Below are 15,226 nucleotides of genomic sequence, written 5' to 3'. Positions count from 1 at the left end.
CGAATAGAGATAGACATGCCGACCTTAAGGTACTTTGGTAGGAAAAGCACAATAAACGCTGACAGCAGGAAAAAGAAAAACAAGTTAGTTACCTTGGCAGTAGTGATACTATGACATCCCATGTGAAATGTTTGCCTTAATCTTATAGCCCAGCCGCCAGTGACCTCACTGCTCCATGTTCGTAGACTAAAGCTGGTTGTGTCTACGGATGGGTTTGGCAGATAAATTTCCCCTCCATCATAAACAACTTACACCACACCCAACACAGCATCGCAATCATGACAACGAACATATCACTCGAGACCACAATGGTACGTCACAAAGTCTCGGCTTTGACTACAACTACTGACAAGTTACAGGGCTCGCTCACCCTTGAGCTCTACACCACCCACGCCCCTAAGACCTGCAATAACTTCACCACCCTTGTCCGTCGCGGCTACTACGACAACACCATCTTCCACCGCATCATCCCCAATTTCATGATCCAGGGCGGCGACCCAACAGGAACGGGTCGCGGCGGAAGCTCTATCTACGGCGAGAAGTTCGAGGACGAGATCGATCCGGGTCTCAAGCACACAGGCGCTGGTATCTTGAGCATGGCCAACGCAGGCCCCAACACAAACGGATCGCAGTTTTTTATCACGCTTGCGCCTACGCCTTGGCTTGATGGCAAACACACTATCTTTGGAAGGGTCAAATCCGGCATGAGTACTGTGAAGAGGATGGGCATGGTCAAGACTGGGTCTGAGGACAGGCCTATCGAGGACATCAAGATTGTCAAGGCTCGCGTTGTAGAGGAGGAGGAGGAGGTCTAGATAGAAAGCATTCGCGGAGTGGATTAGACATCTCTAGCATTGGCGTTCAGGATTAAAAGTTACTAGTCACGATCACGGTCACAGGTCGCGTTCAAGATCATATTTCTGCAAATATCCATTGTTGTACTCATTACGCCAAAAACGCCCCGGTCCCTTTTCCATGGATGCTGTAAATATCCGGTCCCGGTAACCTTAGCCAACCAGCTCGCCATTCCAATGCAATGATGTATTGATGATAATACAAGTAGAGTAAATGTTCTTGAGAAGCAAGCGATAAGCAAATGATGTCCTTTGTCGCGTGACGTACTACCTGCTTCTATCGTATCCAACCATGACATTCATGCTGATGCGTGTAGGCCAGGCTGACACTAAGAGTACAGCCTGACACGCCATCAGATCGATGACACATCGCTCATGATGCTGTTCCCGAGCGAGGTCTACTGAGGAGGGGATGAGAGAGTGTCTGAAGATTCTGACTCTCCAGTTGCCTCGCGGATGAGGCTAGGCTTGGGCTTGGGAGACCCCAGCGGAGGTTTGTTCATCTTAAGCTTCTTAACAGGACTGATACCCTTAGACACAACCTTCTTGGGTGCCACCTCAACGGATTCACTGTTGCTGTAGTCGGCCTTCTGCTCCTGGCTTAAGGACGACAGACCCTTAGGTTTGTCCTTTTTGAGGTTCGGCTTCGTCTTGAGAATCACCTTCTTGGTGACCGAGGAAGTAGGCTTGAGCTTCTTCTTCTTGTGACTGTTCTCAGAATCTTCCTCTTCGTCGCTGGCATCGCGCTTCTTCGGGCTGGCGGCGCGGGAGCCTGGCGCAGGAGTCGCCTTTTGTGATGAAGGTGGCGTTGTGTCATTCTGAGATCCGCCATTGCTCAACTTCTGCGCTGCAGCTCGACTGGCATTGCGACCACTGTTCCCAATGCATGAGCCCATATGGTTATTCAGTCGAGTGACGAGAATGCAACGCTTGCATTTGCTGCAAGTAGCTGAGGGGAAAGAAAGAACATTGGGTGGTCGCTGTTCGGGGGTGGGAGAATCGGTATTATTCTTTTCCATATCCTTCTTCTTCTTGCCCCGACCAGGACCTGGCGCGACCCAACTCTGGCCATAGATGTCGCACCCAGGCTTATCAATATAAGGATGTTTCTTGCAGTAGATGACACCGGGATCGGGTTTTTGAGCGCCTTTTCCGTCCGTTGGGTATAGGAGTCGGGGCAGATGGCATCGGGGGCACAGAATCTCGGCGGTCGTCTTGAGAGGATTGCCCTTCAGCAATACTTTTCCATCCTCGTATATAGCGGCGTCGGTCTCAATCCGTACGTCCGGTTTTGAGTCTGGCGTTGAGCTGTCGGACGCGTCGGATGCCAGCTTCTCGATGCGAATGGCAGCGGTGGTAGCTCTGGCTGTCTTCTCTTCGCGGTGCGTCTTCATCAATAGGTCGCTCAGAACGTTGTAAAGCACATCATCGAGTACAGCATGTGCCTGAGAAAGGTTCATGTTAGCGATTTATTAGAAAAGACATTGCCGATGGATAGCGAGCAACGATTTCGATGCAATGGTGCTGCGATAGGGGGCGCAGAGATGAGCAATCACCACAGAGGACATGATGGCGCTCGCGGACGGCGACTGGTTTCGCATCGCAGGGAGGTGGGCAAGTAAAGAGATAGAGACCGAATACTTACCAACTTATCCATCGGAGCAGCATCATCTGGGGCGCTTATGACGCCCGCCCTGCCCGTGCCAGCATTCATGATGTCGCCGGATATCCTGAGTCCGAGCCAGGGCCGACAAGTTTGTAAGGAACAATACTGTAAAAGCGGAGGGTGTGTAACTGAAATCGTGTGATGATGCGGAGGAGCGAAACGGCAGCTACCGGGCGGAGGGGGGGTGTGCACGGAATTGCGGCTGGGGTACAGTAGTGTTACTGAGGTGAATAACGGAGTAGGGGCGCTGGTTATTGCGATAAGAGAAAAAAGTTTGGAGGAGAAAATATCGAAAGTTGAAGGTGAGAGAATTAATCGTGAAAGAGGAGGAATAATTAATGTGTACGAGTAAGAATGACGAGTAATTGTCGCTCTGATCCGGATGAAACAATGAGTAAACCAAGTGAGTTAACAATAGGGAGTGGTGAGATGAATAAGGTAACAATTGATGAGTTTCTGTTCTCCAATCTTCGTTCGTAGGAGGTTTCCAGCGCAGTGCACTACAAGTTCAGCGTTTGCGTTCGGTAACGGGGGGAGAAATTTGAGATGGATCGATATTGACGGCCCAAGTGACGAAATAGATGGCCCGCTTATTGAAGCGAGTAATTCAAAAGGAAAAGAACAAAAGAATCCCAAATGCAGCGACAAATTTTGATGCCAGCGACGAACCAAGGATGACGAGACGGTTGGTTCTGATTGTTCAAAGTCAAGGGGAAGATTTTAAGCAAAAAAATAAAAGTCAACGTTAACAGAAGCCACCCGAGACTGAGCCTGAGCCTGAGCCTCAGTGGGAGTCAGTGTGCCCCAGCGCTCAGTGCTCACCTCGGTCGGTATCAGCCACTGAAATTAGAGACGTAGAGTTTGGGAGAGGGACATGGAGTCATCTCCACCCATATAACGAATCTGACAAGATTAGGGGTTAGTATTTATCTTACCACAGCCCGATAATGTTATTATTCAGGTACTGAGTCTATCATGCCGACGGGATGCGAAAGGTAATTATCAAGATCGATTGATCAAGATCCGGCAGCTTCGCTTGCGTGAAGCTTAATTGATAACCATGACAGATGCAAGGGACGATCGATCACCTCTAGCTTGGATGTCACTAATGCAGCTCATAGCGTACGACTTTTATATAAAAGATTGCCCAGAGAATTAAGGAATACCCGATATACAAGAGTCTGTTGTGGTGGAGCGGTATCAACGGAATGTATCCCTTACCGTATAATGGTTGTACTCATCCCTAGAGTTGCCCATGTGCCATCTGTTACCATGGATCCAACACTGCACGACACTAATACCAAACCACTTACTCATCCTGCAACTCACAAACGGCACCTGTCAATCGACTTTCAGGTGCGGGTACCCTTCAAAATATCGGATGCTGCTAAATTTATCTAATGCCCATCAAGGGCCTCCCTTAACGAATGGCGATCGACTTCAATCTAGATCTCTCACGTGGGATTGGCTATCCCTTCATCTTGAATGCCATTCATTGGGTGATCCGCGCTAGTGGCTATCCAAGAGCCTCATCCCCTCTGGACTTCCATGCTTTTTCGACCCCTTTGAATACCTCCACGAAAGCATAATCCTCATTGCTCCGGATTGACACTTAGACTCAAAGAGTGCATAGTTTAGGGTTTCGGCTGGGTATTTGTCTCACTTTTCCCAAATCTTAGTTTTCTTTTCCCTTGTTTACAGTTCGTCGATATCTGTCTCATAAACAACCTCCGTCCTCTCTCAACAACATACAACCTCTACCTGTCTCGATCAACCTCCAACTGCACATTTACATACGTCCACGTTAATATGTCACTTCCGTCCACAAAACCCGCCCAAACCTCTATCCGATCCTTCTTCTCGGCAAAAACACCCAAATATGCGCCTCCGCCTTCTCAGGGAGCTTTCATAGAACTCTCAGGGCCTCCCCCGCCGCCTGCTGCTACTGTCCCTCCACCAACCTCGAAGACGCCAGACTCCACGATAGCCTCATTCCAAATCCCACCTCTACCGACATCTCTCCCTCAAGAAGCTACGATCCGGCTGGTCTCGAACGACGATATCAACGCTCTACGTTGCATCAACGCCCTCCTTCTTCCCGTTAGCTACCCCGACAACTTCTATCAACGTGCAGTTGATCCGACATCTGGTCGCTTTTCCCGAGTCATCACCTGGGCTCACAATGGTTCTGAAGCCAAGGTCGTCGGCGGTGTCGTTTGCCGCGTTGAACCCATCCTCGATTCCAACAGTCAGGGAGTCATGCCCCAGAATCTATACATTCAGTCGCTATGTCTGCTCTCGCCTTATCGATCGCTGGGTCTCGTGAACGCTGCAGTGGACAATATCATTGCAGGTGCTGTATCGGACCCCAACTTGAATGTGACAACTGTCACGGCCCATGTTTGGACTGAGAATGAGGAGGGTCTGAAATGGTATGAAGGTCGTGGCTTCAAGCGCGAGAACCAACCTATTGAGGGCTACTATCTCAAGCTGCGTCCCAATTCCGCTTGGCTAGTCAGCCGTCCCACTGGCGCTTCTGTCCGGAACTTGCTACCTTCTTCCTCTTCTGCGCCTCAACATAGTGTGCTTGCGAGCGCAACTGCTGACATTGCCAACCTGGACGCAGCGTCAGGTCCTCCCAAAAATAGCACCTCAAGACCTCTCATGCCTCAGTCTGGGAAATCCTATCAAAATCAACGACCTGAGACGGAGTGGAATGATCTCCCTGACGATATGGCAAACAGCCGTCTCGCACCACCGCCCCGGGTAGGAAGTACTGGCTCCGGTGCAAGCTCTAGAAGTAGCTCTGCGGCGCGAAAGAAGAAGGATAGGTCTTATCCTGCGGCTGCTTTTGGGAATTGAGGCATGGACGAGAAAGATGTGATTGATATAAGCTGCTACTAAAGAAGAATGGATTGCTTCACGATGGTGTACGATTTCAACGGTTCGGATGGGCTAGACGCGCTTCAGAAAAAGACACAATATTAGACTTACCATAATAATAACCCAATAATAAATCCAGTTGTTCCTGGGGAAACTGAAAAGGAATCATCAGATTATCTCGTCATAAAACTAGTTGCCTCATAATTATACAACTTTTGAATGTAGAAAAAAAAACAGCAAAGGGATGAAAAAATTGAAGAAAACGCCTAGGGCCCAAAAATGAACATGACCACATCCCGTCACATGCACATATATACATAAATCTTGACACGAGTTATCAACTCAGAAACATAACACCAAAACATTAGTTGCTCATCGACGCTTGCTATACCATATAGCTGCTAGCGCAAGGAGACCGACAGCACCGCCAATTAGGAGTGCCTGGTTAGAGACTGGTGCAGAATCGACTATTAAATTGTTAGCAAATGTCGCTTACGCGGAAGCCGAAGTTTGAATGGCTTGGGATGGAGGGTAGAACGTACGGATCGCATCAGAAGACTTGCGAGCGCGGTTGGACTCGGATCTCAAGTCAGTCAAATAATCTTCGGGCTTCTCCCTGCCAGCAGCCACCAGGGCAATCAGGGCGGCGCCGACACCGCTACCGTCCTTGGCGATACCGATTCGGATCTTCTCAGCACCCTGTGGTCCAATGCCGTCAATGGCACGGAGGGCCTCGTAGATCATATCGCGGAAGAAAGGGTAGTGCTCGACGAGACTGCCATCGACACCGATATCAATAACCTCTTCATCGAGATCATTGAGCTTGCCAGAGTTGAGGGCGATGGCACCGATGGCGACAGCTGACAATCGAGCAGCGCGACGACCAACAGCATTGGAAACAGACTTGAAAGCCTGAGCATCCTCGAGTGAGGGGGTATAAACACTGAGGAGGTTCTCGAGCTCCTGGCGAAGGGTAGACAGCTCAGGGGTATTGTCGGCGGCCGCAACGGACATGATGGAGCTGTCAAGTCCCCAAGGCTTAAGGAAGCCAGACGATGGCGCGATGTTTGTGGTGGTGCCCCAATCGTTCGTGCTCGAGTTGAGATCCTTGAACAGAGACGAACTCTCATTGTTGATCATATCGGCCATGGCAAGTCGGACAATCTCGCCCAAGAACATACCAGACACCCGCTTCTCGAACATTTGAAGGCCAGGGTTCACACTTTCGGCGTCAAGAGCCTTATCCCAAGGTGTTGATGGCAAAACGTTGAGCTGGTTGTCAAAAGAACCCCACTCTGTGTTGACAACCATCTCTCCTGTTGATTGATCATACTCCCCAGAGATAGGCTTCTTGATGTTGCTCAATTTTTCCATGTAGGCACCGTTGGTACCAGTACCAAAGATGGCACCGAGCACAGATCGGCTCTTGCTGGTTGAAGTGTAGGATCGAGCCATGAGAGTGCCGACAGTGTCGTTTACGAGCGCCGCAACCTTGACGGGGAGGTGGAGCTTGTCGATCTCGGTCTGAAGCAGAGCGCAGACGTCCTTGCCTATGGCATCAGGAATGTCAAAGCCCTTGGTCCATCGAATTAGCAGACCCTTGTTAATAGCTAGCTGCTTGACAGGGAAGCTGAAGGTGAACCCCAGGCGGAAGATATGTTCATCGCGATAGCCCGAGGGAGTACTGGCAGTGTTGCGACGACGCAGGTGGGAGTTGAAGCGGTCGGCATGGTGCTCCTTGAGGAAGATCTCGATCTGCTTGGCGAGGAAAGAAAAGAGTTGTGAGGAGGTCTTTGCGACCATAAGCTCTTTCGGAATGGCAACCTTGTTGTAAGTGAGGTTAAAGGTGGTGTCACCATTGAGCATGATGGAGCAAACTCGGAAGTTTGTGCCTCCCAGATCAACGGCCAGATACAAACCCTAATGAGGGAGAATCAGTCTGGGCAGCTTCACAGCCAAATGTGGATAAAAAATCACCTTTTCTGTGCCATTGGGAACGCCGGTGACGTAGGTAGGGATTTGTTGGAGGCTGGTACCCTCTTTGTGAAGGCCCTCATCTGGGAAATTGTGAGTTTGGGTTTTGTTGAGGGTTTAAAGCCAAAGTGGGAGAAAATGCGCATCATGACAATGAGCTGCAGTAGCACCGCGGCGCAGATTCTACGTGGAGCGAGGGGTGAGCATACCCATTTGCCTCAAGAACTCCTTCACATGAGTGTTAAGTTCCTCGTCGGAGAAATCGAACTCTTGGACGATACGGTTGGACTCGTCAGCGAGAGCCATGGTGATAGCTGGTGAGGTGGGCGGCGTGGTCGTGAAGAGAGGGGGGATATAGCAGACAGCTTCGGACGCTGAAGGGATTGGTGGTGGAGATGAGAAAGAGAGTTGAGGGAATAAAAGGTGAAGAGGTCGCAGAGAGAATAATTGGAGGAGGGAGGAGAAGGAAACCAAAATTGAGGCGTTGGCGGACGACAACGAGGTCAAAAGGTTTCTTGGGAATTTGAGCTCTGGCTGCTGCTGGAGCTTGGCGTCACCGTTACTGAGGACAAGCTGGGAGAGCTGCTGACGGAACCTGTGTCAGTGGCTGATCAACTACCAATGACGACTGGAAATGGGGGTGTTTTCTGGGGCCTGGGGATCATGGAGCGTTACGTGAGTGATGACAAGGGCCAAAGTTTCTGAGACTGGGTATTGAGCGCCGAATGGGCCCGAAATGCAGTGGATTTTTTAATACCTCGAGCCTCACTCCAGTTGCTTCCTTCTCCTGATTGAGGCGCCATCCCCATGGTTCTGAAGCACCCAACCCAATCGAAGTGTCGCCGGGCGGCCGTGGAGAGGCCGTCCAAGTGGAGAGATGGTGGAGGTGTGGTCGGTGGTGCTCGGGGTGCGGGGGAGAAAGCTCATCGAGGCTCCGCTAATACGCCGAACTTCGCCGTCTTGCTTCCAACGTCTTGTTTTTTAGGGTGCTTGGTCTCTAATAAACCATAGGAATTATTTCTTGAGGCTCATGTCCCGCGTGCATATCCACTGGGATGCCGTCATAAGCCAACTTGGCCCCAGTAAAAAAAAAATAAGAGTGGCCAGTAGTCCCCAGCCGTTAAGATGATGCTATCGTCAAGTCCCTCAACTGTACCCTCACTAGTAAGGTTTCGGTCAGGTCATGCCATGCATCATCTTCATGAGCCGAGCTCAACCCAGTCCCAGTCTTGCGGTTCGCGGACGGGTGATTTCTGGGTTGGACAGCCAAAGATGGGGCAACGGGGAGACAAATGGACGTGTGGGTGAAAGGCGGGATGACGGGGTAGGAATGATACTGCAAAATGATATGATGGCCCCAGTAAATACCAAGCACAGGGAAAAAAGAATACCGTATTGAAATGCCAACTTACCACTAGAAACAGCATGAGAGCTACACATGAGACAAGGAACCGAGGCCAAGGGCGCTTCTTCGTCTTAATCTCATGTCCATGTCCATGTCCATACACCTGCACCTGCTGTGCCTCCATTGTCTAATTGACCACCACTTCTAAGCCAGGGCCCCGGCTGTATCTTGGTGCACTCTTGTGGTGAATTTCAAGATGAGGTTTTCTGGCCGGCTTTGGTCGCGTGCTTGTCTAAGATTTTCTCCTCTATGAATTTCGCAGGACCAATGACCTCTCGATCGTAAGAGTGTCGGCAATGAGGTGACAAACAGTCAGAGAGTTCTTGACAAAGTCTAGATCTCCGTCGTCGTGGTCGTTGCTGAATTGAGGCTTTTGAAACGGCCCGTCTCCTCCGTATCGGGTGCACCAGACACGGAAGAAGAAACCGTCAACTTCCACGTCAATGAGCCGCCCCGACGTATCATGCGAGATTCAGAGGGGGGACTTCGGCGCTTGATCTCGTGAGTCTCCTGTTGGGTGATGCAGAGGTCGGATTGGTGTAATGTAAGTGGTGGGCTTGGACCCGGCACAGCGTTTCGTGGCTTGAGCCTCAAGGACAATGATACACTGGCATTCACAATGTCAGGAACGATATGCAACATGTCCCGTCTCTTCCGTGCCGTGGTTTATCCTCGAAATACCGCAATCGTTCGAGAATAAAATGGTGATCTGTGTCGTGTGGTGTGGGTATAACGAGAACGTTTTTGAACAAAATGGCAGGTGGTAAATATCTTCACGTTTTAGGCCTCAGACGTGGCTTGGTAATGTAGGTAGGTAGCCAGTTCTGTGGCAGGGTTTGAAGAGTCGTGCTCAGTCTTTTCCGTCTTCCTTGTTTTTGTGAAAACTTTGAGGACTTATAAGGGACAAAACCGGTCAAATGTAACAGATGGTAAACTTCGAGGAAGGCGCCCCCATTCCACGACACCGCTCTTCATCCATGAGGTACCTAACCAAGAAAGCTTTGAGCCACTTTCCCACCGACAGTAATAAGCCCTCCTACGAATTATTTGCTAACTCGATAGCCTTCCTTAGCTGTCAAGAATTTCAGAGAAGCCATCGCTCTTTTAGTAACACCGTGCATAACGTTAATAGGTCCGAAGCCTGAATCACGCTTCAATGTGAGTCTTCTGTTTTTGACAACGAATTCTCACGTCCCCCTGCTTGAAACTCTAAGCCCTTGGTGATGAAATGAGGGCAACCGCTGAACTATTACTACGGTTGGATATTGAAGCTGAAGTTTGTAACCTTGAATGATTTTCTCAAATTCTATAGACGTCTTCGTGATAATGGATGTAATAGAGCCACGATTGTCTCGCAGCCTTATGGCTATCCTCGCCGGGCCGCATTCCCTACTGCTTGGCCCATCTGTGTTTGGGGAACCTGGCCTGTTGACCAGGTCTACGAATAATCAGAAAATCCACTTGCAAACGTGATTCAAACTTCATATTCGAGGTTTGAGCTTCTATTTTCTACCACTGAATGTCTGTTATACTCTATGATAAACAGACCCGAAGAATCTCGAACAGACTATGTGCCCACGTAAAAGATCGCCTACAGAATCACCTATTATCTATGCTAGAGGATGCAAAGCTTAGGACCTTGACCCTAAGTGACGAAAAGATTTAGGTAATTTGATCTGAACTTAGGGGACTCTTTACTGAGTTTATTCTAGTACTCTCCTCTAAAGGCTCAAGTTTTCCTGCTCACTGAGGCCGTAGCATCTGAACATTAATTCTCTCCTCTCGCTGGTCATGAGTTGCTCCCTCCGCTGGATTTGAATCAAAACCAACAGTGTAAACCACGCAGTGCATGTCCGGGAATGTCTCAGAAAACTACACCAAAGCCCCGACTACACATAACTTGTCTTGCTGAGCTATGTTAACACATCTCACGAGGGACGGGAAAAGCCGTAAAGTTTCAAAATGGTATTGAGCCACCTTCTTTAATACAAATAACTGTAACATAGACGTTTAACATGGCTGCCTCAGAGAGCTGCCATGAACCCTGCCTGCCCAACTGCCTTGTTTTGTCCTTCCATGGCTTGCCTGCCTGCCCGCCCTCTGTAAATATCGACCTAGACGCCAGATAAACACGCATAAAGGGGCATTAGACAATTGCACAAAAGTATTAAGATAGAGAGAGCGGCAGGCTCTTGATTTCTTCCCGCCCCGCCTCCATGGTATAGAATGGTGGCCAGCACATCTCCCCAGAGTGGTGAATTTTGCTTCTTGAATTCTTCTTCGTCGCTGTCGTTCGAGATTAGAGCATAGATGAGAAATCTCGCTGGTGTGTCCTCCAGCGAGCTTCGAATAAGGCGATGGTTCGTTAGATCGCTCCTTACATGATAATGGCAGGAATGTCGACGTTAGCCTTGATAGATTTGTGGGGGAGGACGCTGCCACCGTTGACGTAGATCTCATCACCAATTGTGACATCGTCGCCGAGAACTGTCACGTTCTCGAGGCGAGCCCATCGGCCAACGGTGCTGTTCCAGCCGACGATGGTGGACTTCACCCAGGCGTGGTCCTTGACCTTGGAGCCACGGAGCAAGACACATCGTTGCAGGCGGACACCGTCACCGATAACGACATCAGGACCGATCGTGACATTGGGTCCGATCCTGCAGTTCTTGCCAATCTTGGCAGAGGGATGGATCATGACATTTCCGCCGTGAACGTAGGGCTCAGTGGGAGGAGTGAGCTCCTTGCTGCCCTTCTTTGTGAGGGAAGAGAGGTACAGGCATGTACCGCTGAGGAAGTCCTTGGGCTGTCCAACGTCCATCCAGAAGCCTTCAAGGTCGAAAGAATGAAGCTGGTTGTCCTTGACCATAGCGGGGAAGGTCTCCTTCTCGATAGAAGTCGGGCGGAGCTCGATACGGTCGAGGATGGAAGTGTTGAAGATGTACATGCCGGCGTTGATACGGTTGCCGACGAACTCGACGGGCTTCTCGACAAATCGGTCGATCAAAGAGCGGTGACCGGGCTGGTGGACAACAACACCATACTTGGAGGGTTCCTCAACCTTGGTGACGACAATGGTACCCTCATTGCCGTGGTTCTTGTGGAAAGCCAGGAGGTCCTGGAAGGGGTAGTCGCAGATGACATCGGAGTTGAGGACGAAGAAGGGAGAGTCGTCCTTAGCGAGAATACTCTCAGCAAGCTTCAGGGGTCCAGCGGTATCGAGGGGCTCAGTCTCGACGGAGAATTCGATGTTGATGTTGTACTTCTCCTCGTACTGCAGAGTGTCAGTTATATGGCTTCAAGGGGAATGTAAAGGCTCCAGGTTCTTACCTCAGCCAAGAACTTCTCCATGATCTCAGGTCTGTAGTTGACAGCAAGGACGATATCAGTGACACCCGCTGCGACCAGCGCCTCAATCTGGTGCACAATCATGGGCTTGTTGGCGAACTCGACAAGAGGCTTGGGGAGAGTGAGGGTCTGTAATGCGCCACAGCATGTCAGTCACACAAAACATATATTGGAGGGGTGCACAGGAGTTTTGCGCGCCTGAGGGGTAACGTACGAGAGGGCGAAGGCGAGTGCCAAAGCCGCCGACAAGAATAAGTCCTACGCATTTTTAGCTGCTGGAGAAGTCGAGAGTGGCCAGGTGAAGCGTACCCTTCATGATTGCGGTATTGAGAAGCTGTTACGTGGGTGAATGCGTTGGAGCAACGTGAGTCGACAGGGACAGAGAAAGTAAAGAACAGAGAGTGACAGCAGCGAGGTCCTGAAAAGAAGGAAGCAACCTCGACAGGATTAGATTAAGGAAGAATAAAATGTTTAAAGGGTATCGGGTATCTCGAGAGATTGAGTATCTGGATCAGAGTCAAAGTGAAGGTCAGAGAGAAAGGGGAAGATCAGGAGGAGAGGAGAAGAAGAAGAAGCTCAACTTTGAACTCAGGAGAGAGAGCACAAGCAGAGGGAAGTGGGGATGTTCTAAAAAGGCCAACGTGGGTAGATGCAGCCAGAGAGACGACCTAAGCAGGCTGAGAGTGGGGAACTGGACCCAGATTACAGGGGACGACACGGGCTGCCAGTGCCATAGCCCAGGGTCTAACTCAGGTTAGGTAGTTTTCAGCGGCTTCGAGATTTGACTTCCAGCTACGATCAAGATCTCTGTAGAAACGCAGCTCAGTCACTTGTTTCACGATACTCGAGTTATCTCATCAGCCAGTAGCGAGAGGAAGTCTGATGCTTGTATCTCGTTCACGTCATTATTGACCTCAGAGTATGGTTCTGTAGTAATTCCCACAATGCTATTACCGCTATTGTTCCCGATCCCTTCATCTCCAGGCCAGAATATCACAAGGAATGCATCTGGACTCTCAACTCCTTCATATCCAATAGTCAGTTAGTCTACGCCTCTCAGACTATTGCCATCTCCCATCCGGGCCACACAGACAAACGATCCGCGACACGAGGTCCTCTAATAGAAAGGGGGCTGCGTGCTCTTCTCACTCCAATCAAACAGGTCTTGCGGGTCATTGTGGCTCTACACCTTGTCCCTTCCCTGGCGAAATTATATTAAACCCCCTGTTCAGCGTATGGTTATTCTAGAATTGATTAATATCTGACATGGTTTTCATTGAATTTGAGAACAAATCATTATTTGAAACCTGTGCCTTTCTTCTGCCAGAGGAGGTCCGGAGATCAATGTCAAGTTCATCAGTAATTAGACCCCCTAATTACCTCCTACAGATTACACTGTATCACTTTATGCCAGACTGTGATTCTCAATACCCAACAGCTCAAGGCTCAACCGATGGCCCCGACTCCTATTCACAGTCTTTACCTTCTCATTTTTATCAGGTTGTTAGCTGATCGAGGTCCGAGCCAGTGGCACCATCTTCTCCTCCTCAAGGCATTGACTTAGTTAAAGGAGGACAGGAGGTGGCCACACAACCACTCATAAGCTGACGTTCATTTTTACAACCCCTGACAAGGACCCTGCAGCTCATTTACGAGAGTTCCTCGTGTTAATGGCGATTTCTACATTGGCTTTTTCAACTGTGATGACCTTCCGAGTATAGCACGCGCAAAACCCCGTGACTTTATTCAGACTCTTTGTCACGTCGTGAATGGGAACAACTGTTCGTAACACAAAGAAAGACGTTCCACCTCACCCCATATGACTTCATCGTCGAAGGCGTTTCCATCTCTCAGCCTCTCCCGTGTCTCCATCTGACACGTCTGCTTAGTTTAGCGTGAGCCCCTCCCTTTGCTCTTCTCTATTCTGATTGAGCTGTCAATAACCACCTCGTGACCCTTATGTGCAATAAACTTGCAAACTCTGTCAACCTCCCCTCACCCTTGAACCTGTGCCTGTGTATTGGGATACAGTTCAGCCAAATCATGATCGGCATGTATCAAATGTTTGATGCACTATGTAAATCTCGTTTGATTATTCACCCCATAGCCTCTCCGTCTCACGGCTGCGCCATACTCATAGCTTGTTCGACGTCACAATAGAGGTTGAAATCTGTAACAACTTGACGCTGCACTGACGATCCTCACTGAAAGTTCACAGAGCCAGCAATAGAGTTTGGAGTTGGTGGCGTTGTGTTCCCACCTCGTTAACAGCTGACAGTTGCTCGCGTTACCCAGATTCCCGACAAAATCGTTTGTTGGTCTGACTTCTTGTTTCCTTATTGATTGCCGCTTTCAACCTAACTTGGATTCTTGGTAGCATATGCAAACACTGTGGCTTTCTGAAGCTTGGATATTGTTAGAATTGAGTTTGAGCTGACTTCATCCGCCAACCTCAAACAACTGTTGGTGCACAGGATCAAGCGATCTGAGTTACACTGGGATTAATACCCCAGCTTATTATGTGTGGCGCTGCAGTCCATGGCTACATTTGACTGATCATCGCTCAGTTGATGGTTCTGGCCCTGACTCCATTGTCTTTGAGCCTCTGAGGCCACTTATTCAAGTACAATATCGTGAAGGTGAAGGCCTCAGAATGCATTCTGTAAGTCATGGGCAGGTTGGCCTGGAGCGATATGGTCTCCTCATTTCCCAATGGTCTTCTCTCAAAGCATTTGCAAATCTTTCTCTTTTCTAGCATCAAGGATCACATCGGTTGAAAGGATGGCAGAGGTGGTACAAGTATCACATGAACAATTAGGAATGTATCAAGATCAGGAAACACAAGGTGAGACACAAGAATCTACCGGCAATCGAGAGTTTAGTAATAATAAAAAAGGTCATAATCATTATCGTCGTTAATAGCGTATTGCTATCAAATTGCTCCATATTCCATGGTAATCCTCATAATTCATCCCAGTCTCATAGTCCTCCACATTTTCTCATATCGTATCGTGATTGTGAAATTCAACGCTGGCTCCAACCATGCTTGTGCTTTTCCATCCGTCAAAGCAGAATACATATCTTCTCATCAGAGTC

At 49.3% G+C, this 15,226-nt stretch overlaps 5 protein-coding genes across 20 annotated transcripts; 2 read left to right on the top strand and 3 right to left on the bottom strand.

Annotated features, from left to right (window-relative positions):
- The first annotated feature begins 159 nt into the window (after positions 1-159).
- FOIG_02015 (peptidyl-prolyl cis-trans isomerase-like 1) lies at positions 160-2,500 on the top strand. The gene is made up of 2 exons (XM_031199082.1): positions 160-311; positions 360-2,500. The coding sequence occupies exons 1-2, from the start codon at positions 279-281 to the stop codon at positions 813-815; spliced, it is 489 nt and encodes a 162-aa protein (XP_031071119.1). The 5' UTR covers positions 160-278; the 3' UTR covers positions 816-2,500.
- Positions 378-3,697, bottom strand: FOIG_02014 (uncharacterized protein). Its single transcript, XM_031199081.1, has 2 exons — positions 2,500-3,697; positions 378-2,299 (listed from the first exon to the last, which is right to left on the bottom strand). The coding sequence occupies exons 1-2, from the start codon at positions 2,566-2,568 to the stop codon at positions 1,253-1,255; spliced, it is 1,116 nt and encodes a 371-aa protein (XP_031071118.1). The 5' UTR covers positions 2,569-3,697; the 3' UTR covers positions 378-1,252.
- A 125-nt stretch (positions 3,698-3,822) lies between these two features.
- Positions 3,823-5,616, top strand: FOIG_02013 (uncharacterized protein). The gene has a single exon (XM_031199080.1). It carries the CDS (start codon positions 4,330-4,332, stop codon positions 5,380-5,382), a length of 1,053 nt encoding a protein of 350 aa, XP_031071117.1. The 5' UTR covers positions 3,823-4,329; the 3' UTR covers positions 5,383-5,616.
- On the bottom strand, positions 4,028-9,995 carry FOIG_02012 (hexokinase). Of its 14 annotated transcripts, none has more exons than XM_031199073.1 (5): positions 8,790-9,995; positions 7,587-8,374; positions 7,381-7,460; positions 5,946-7,323; positions 4,028-5,870 (listed from the first exon to the last, which is right to left on the bottom strand). In XM_031199073.1, exons 2-5 carry the CDS (start codon positions 7,681-7,683, stop codon positions 5,776-5,778), a joined length of 1,650 nt encoding a protein of 549 aa, XP_031071106.1. In that variant the 5' UTR covers positions 7,684-8,374; positions 8,790-9,995; the 3' UTR covers positions 4,028-5,775. The 14 variants fall into 14 exon arrangements, with proteins under 14 accessions (XP_031071106.1, XP_031071103.1, XP_031071104.1 ...); XM_031199066.1 differs by having other exon boundaries at positions 7,587-7,962; XM_031199067.1 differs by having other exon boundaries at positions 7,587-7,959.
- A 436-nt stretch (positions 9,996-10,431) lies between these two features.
- FOIG_02011 (mannose-1-phosphate guanyltransferase) lies at positions 10,432-14,534 on the bottom strand. 3 transcript variants are annotated; one of them, XM_031199063.1, is made up of 4 exons: positions 12,440-14,534; positions 12,345-12,388; positions 12,113-12,259; positions 10,432-12,056 (listed from the first exon to the last, which is right to left on the bottom strand). In XM_031199063.1, the coding sequence occupies exons 1-4, from the start codon at positions 12,444-12,446 to the stop codon at positions 11,160-11,162; spliced, it is 1,095 nt and encodes a 364-aa protein (XP_031071100.1). In that variant the 5' UTR covers positions 12,447-14,534; the 3' UTR covers positions 10,432-11,159. The 3 variants fall into 3 exon arrangements, with proteins under 3 accessions (XP_031071100.1, XP_031071102.1, XP_031071101.1); XM_031199065.1 differs by having other exon boundaries at positions 12,113-12,388; XM_031199064.1 differs by having other exon boundaries at positions 12,113-14,534.
- Positions 14,535-15,226: the final 692 nt, after the last annotated feature.

Source organism: Fusarium odoratissimum, assembly GCF_000260195.1.
Source record: "Fusarium odoratissimum NRRL 54006 unplaced genomic scaffold supercont1.2, whole genome shotgun sequence".
Lineage (NCBI taxonomy): Eukaryota > Fungi > Ascomycota > Sordariomycetes > Hypocreales > Nectriaceae > Fusarium > Fusarium odoratissimum.
This window is presented reverse-complemented; position numbering and strand designations above follow the sequence as displayed.

Bases quoted from the DNA above. Each gene is read 5' to 3' on its own strand.
- FOIG_02011 (XM_031199063.1), bottom strand. The intron at 12,260-12,344 runs GTACGTTACCCC...GGCGCATTACAG, and splicing joins GCACTCGCCTTCGCCCTCTC to ACCCTCACTCTCCCCAAGCC. The intron at 12,057-12,112 runs GTAAGAACCTGG...GACACTCTGCAG, and splicing joins TGGAGAAGTTCTTGGCTGAG to TACGAGGAGAAGTACAACAT.
- FOIG_02014 (XM_031199081.1), bottom strand. From the start codon at position 2,568: ATGAATGCTGGCACGGGCAGGGCGGGCGTCATAAGCGCCCCAGATGAT. The intron at 2,300-2,499 runs GTAAGTATTCGG...AACCTTTCTCAG, and splicing joins CTGCTCCGATGGATAAGTTG to GCACATGCTGTACTCGATGA.
- FOIG_02012 (XM_031199066.1), bottom strand. From the start codon at position 8,906: ATGGAGGCACAGCAGGTGCAGGTGTATGGACATGGACATGGACATGAG. The intron at 7,963-8,789 runs GTAAGTTGGCAT...AGGTTCCGTCAG, and splicing joins CTCTCATGCTGTTTCTAGTG to CAGCTCTCCCAGCTTGTCCT. The intron at 7,461-7,586 runs GTATGCTCACCC...ACAATTTCCCAG, and splicing joins GGAGTTCTTGAGGCAAATGG to ATGAGGGCCTTCACAAAGAG.
- FOIG_02013 (XM_031199080.1), top strand. From the start codon at position 4,330: ATGTCACTTCCGTCCACAAAACCCGCCCAAACCTCTATCCGATCCTTC.
- FOIG_02015 (XM_031199082.1), top strand. From the start codon at position 279: ATGACAACGAACATATCACTCGAGACCACAATG. The intron at 312-359 runs GTACGTCACAAA...GACAAGTTACAG, and splicing joins TATCACTCGAGACCACAATG to GGCTCGCTCACCCTTGAGCT.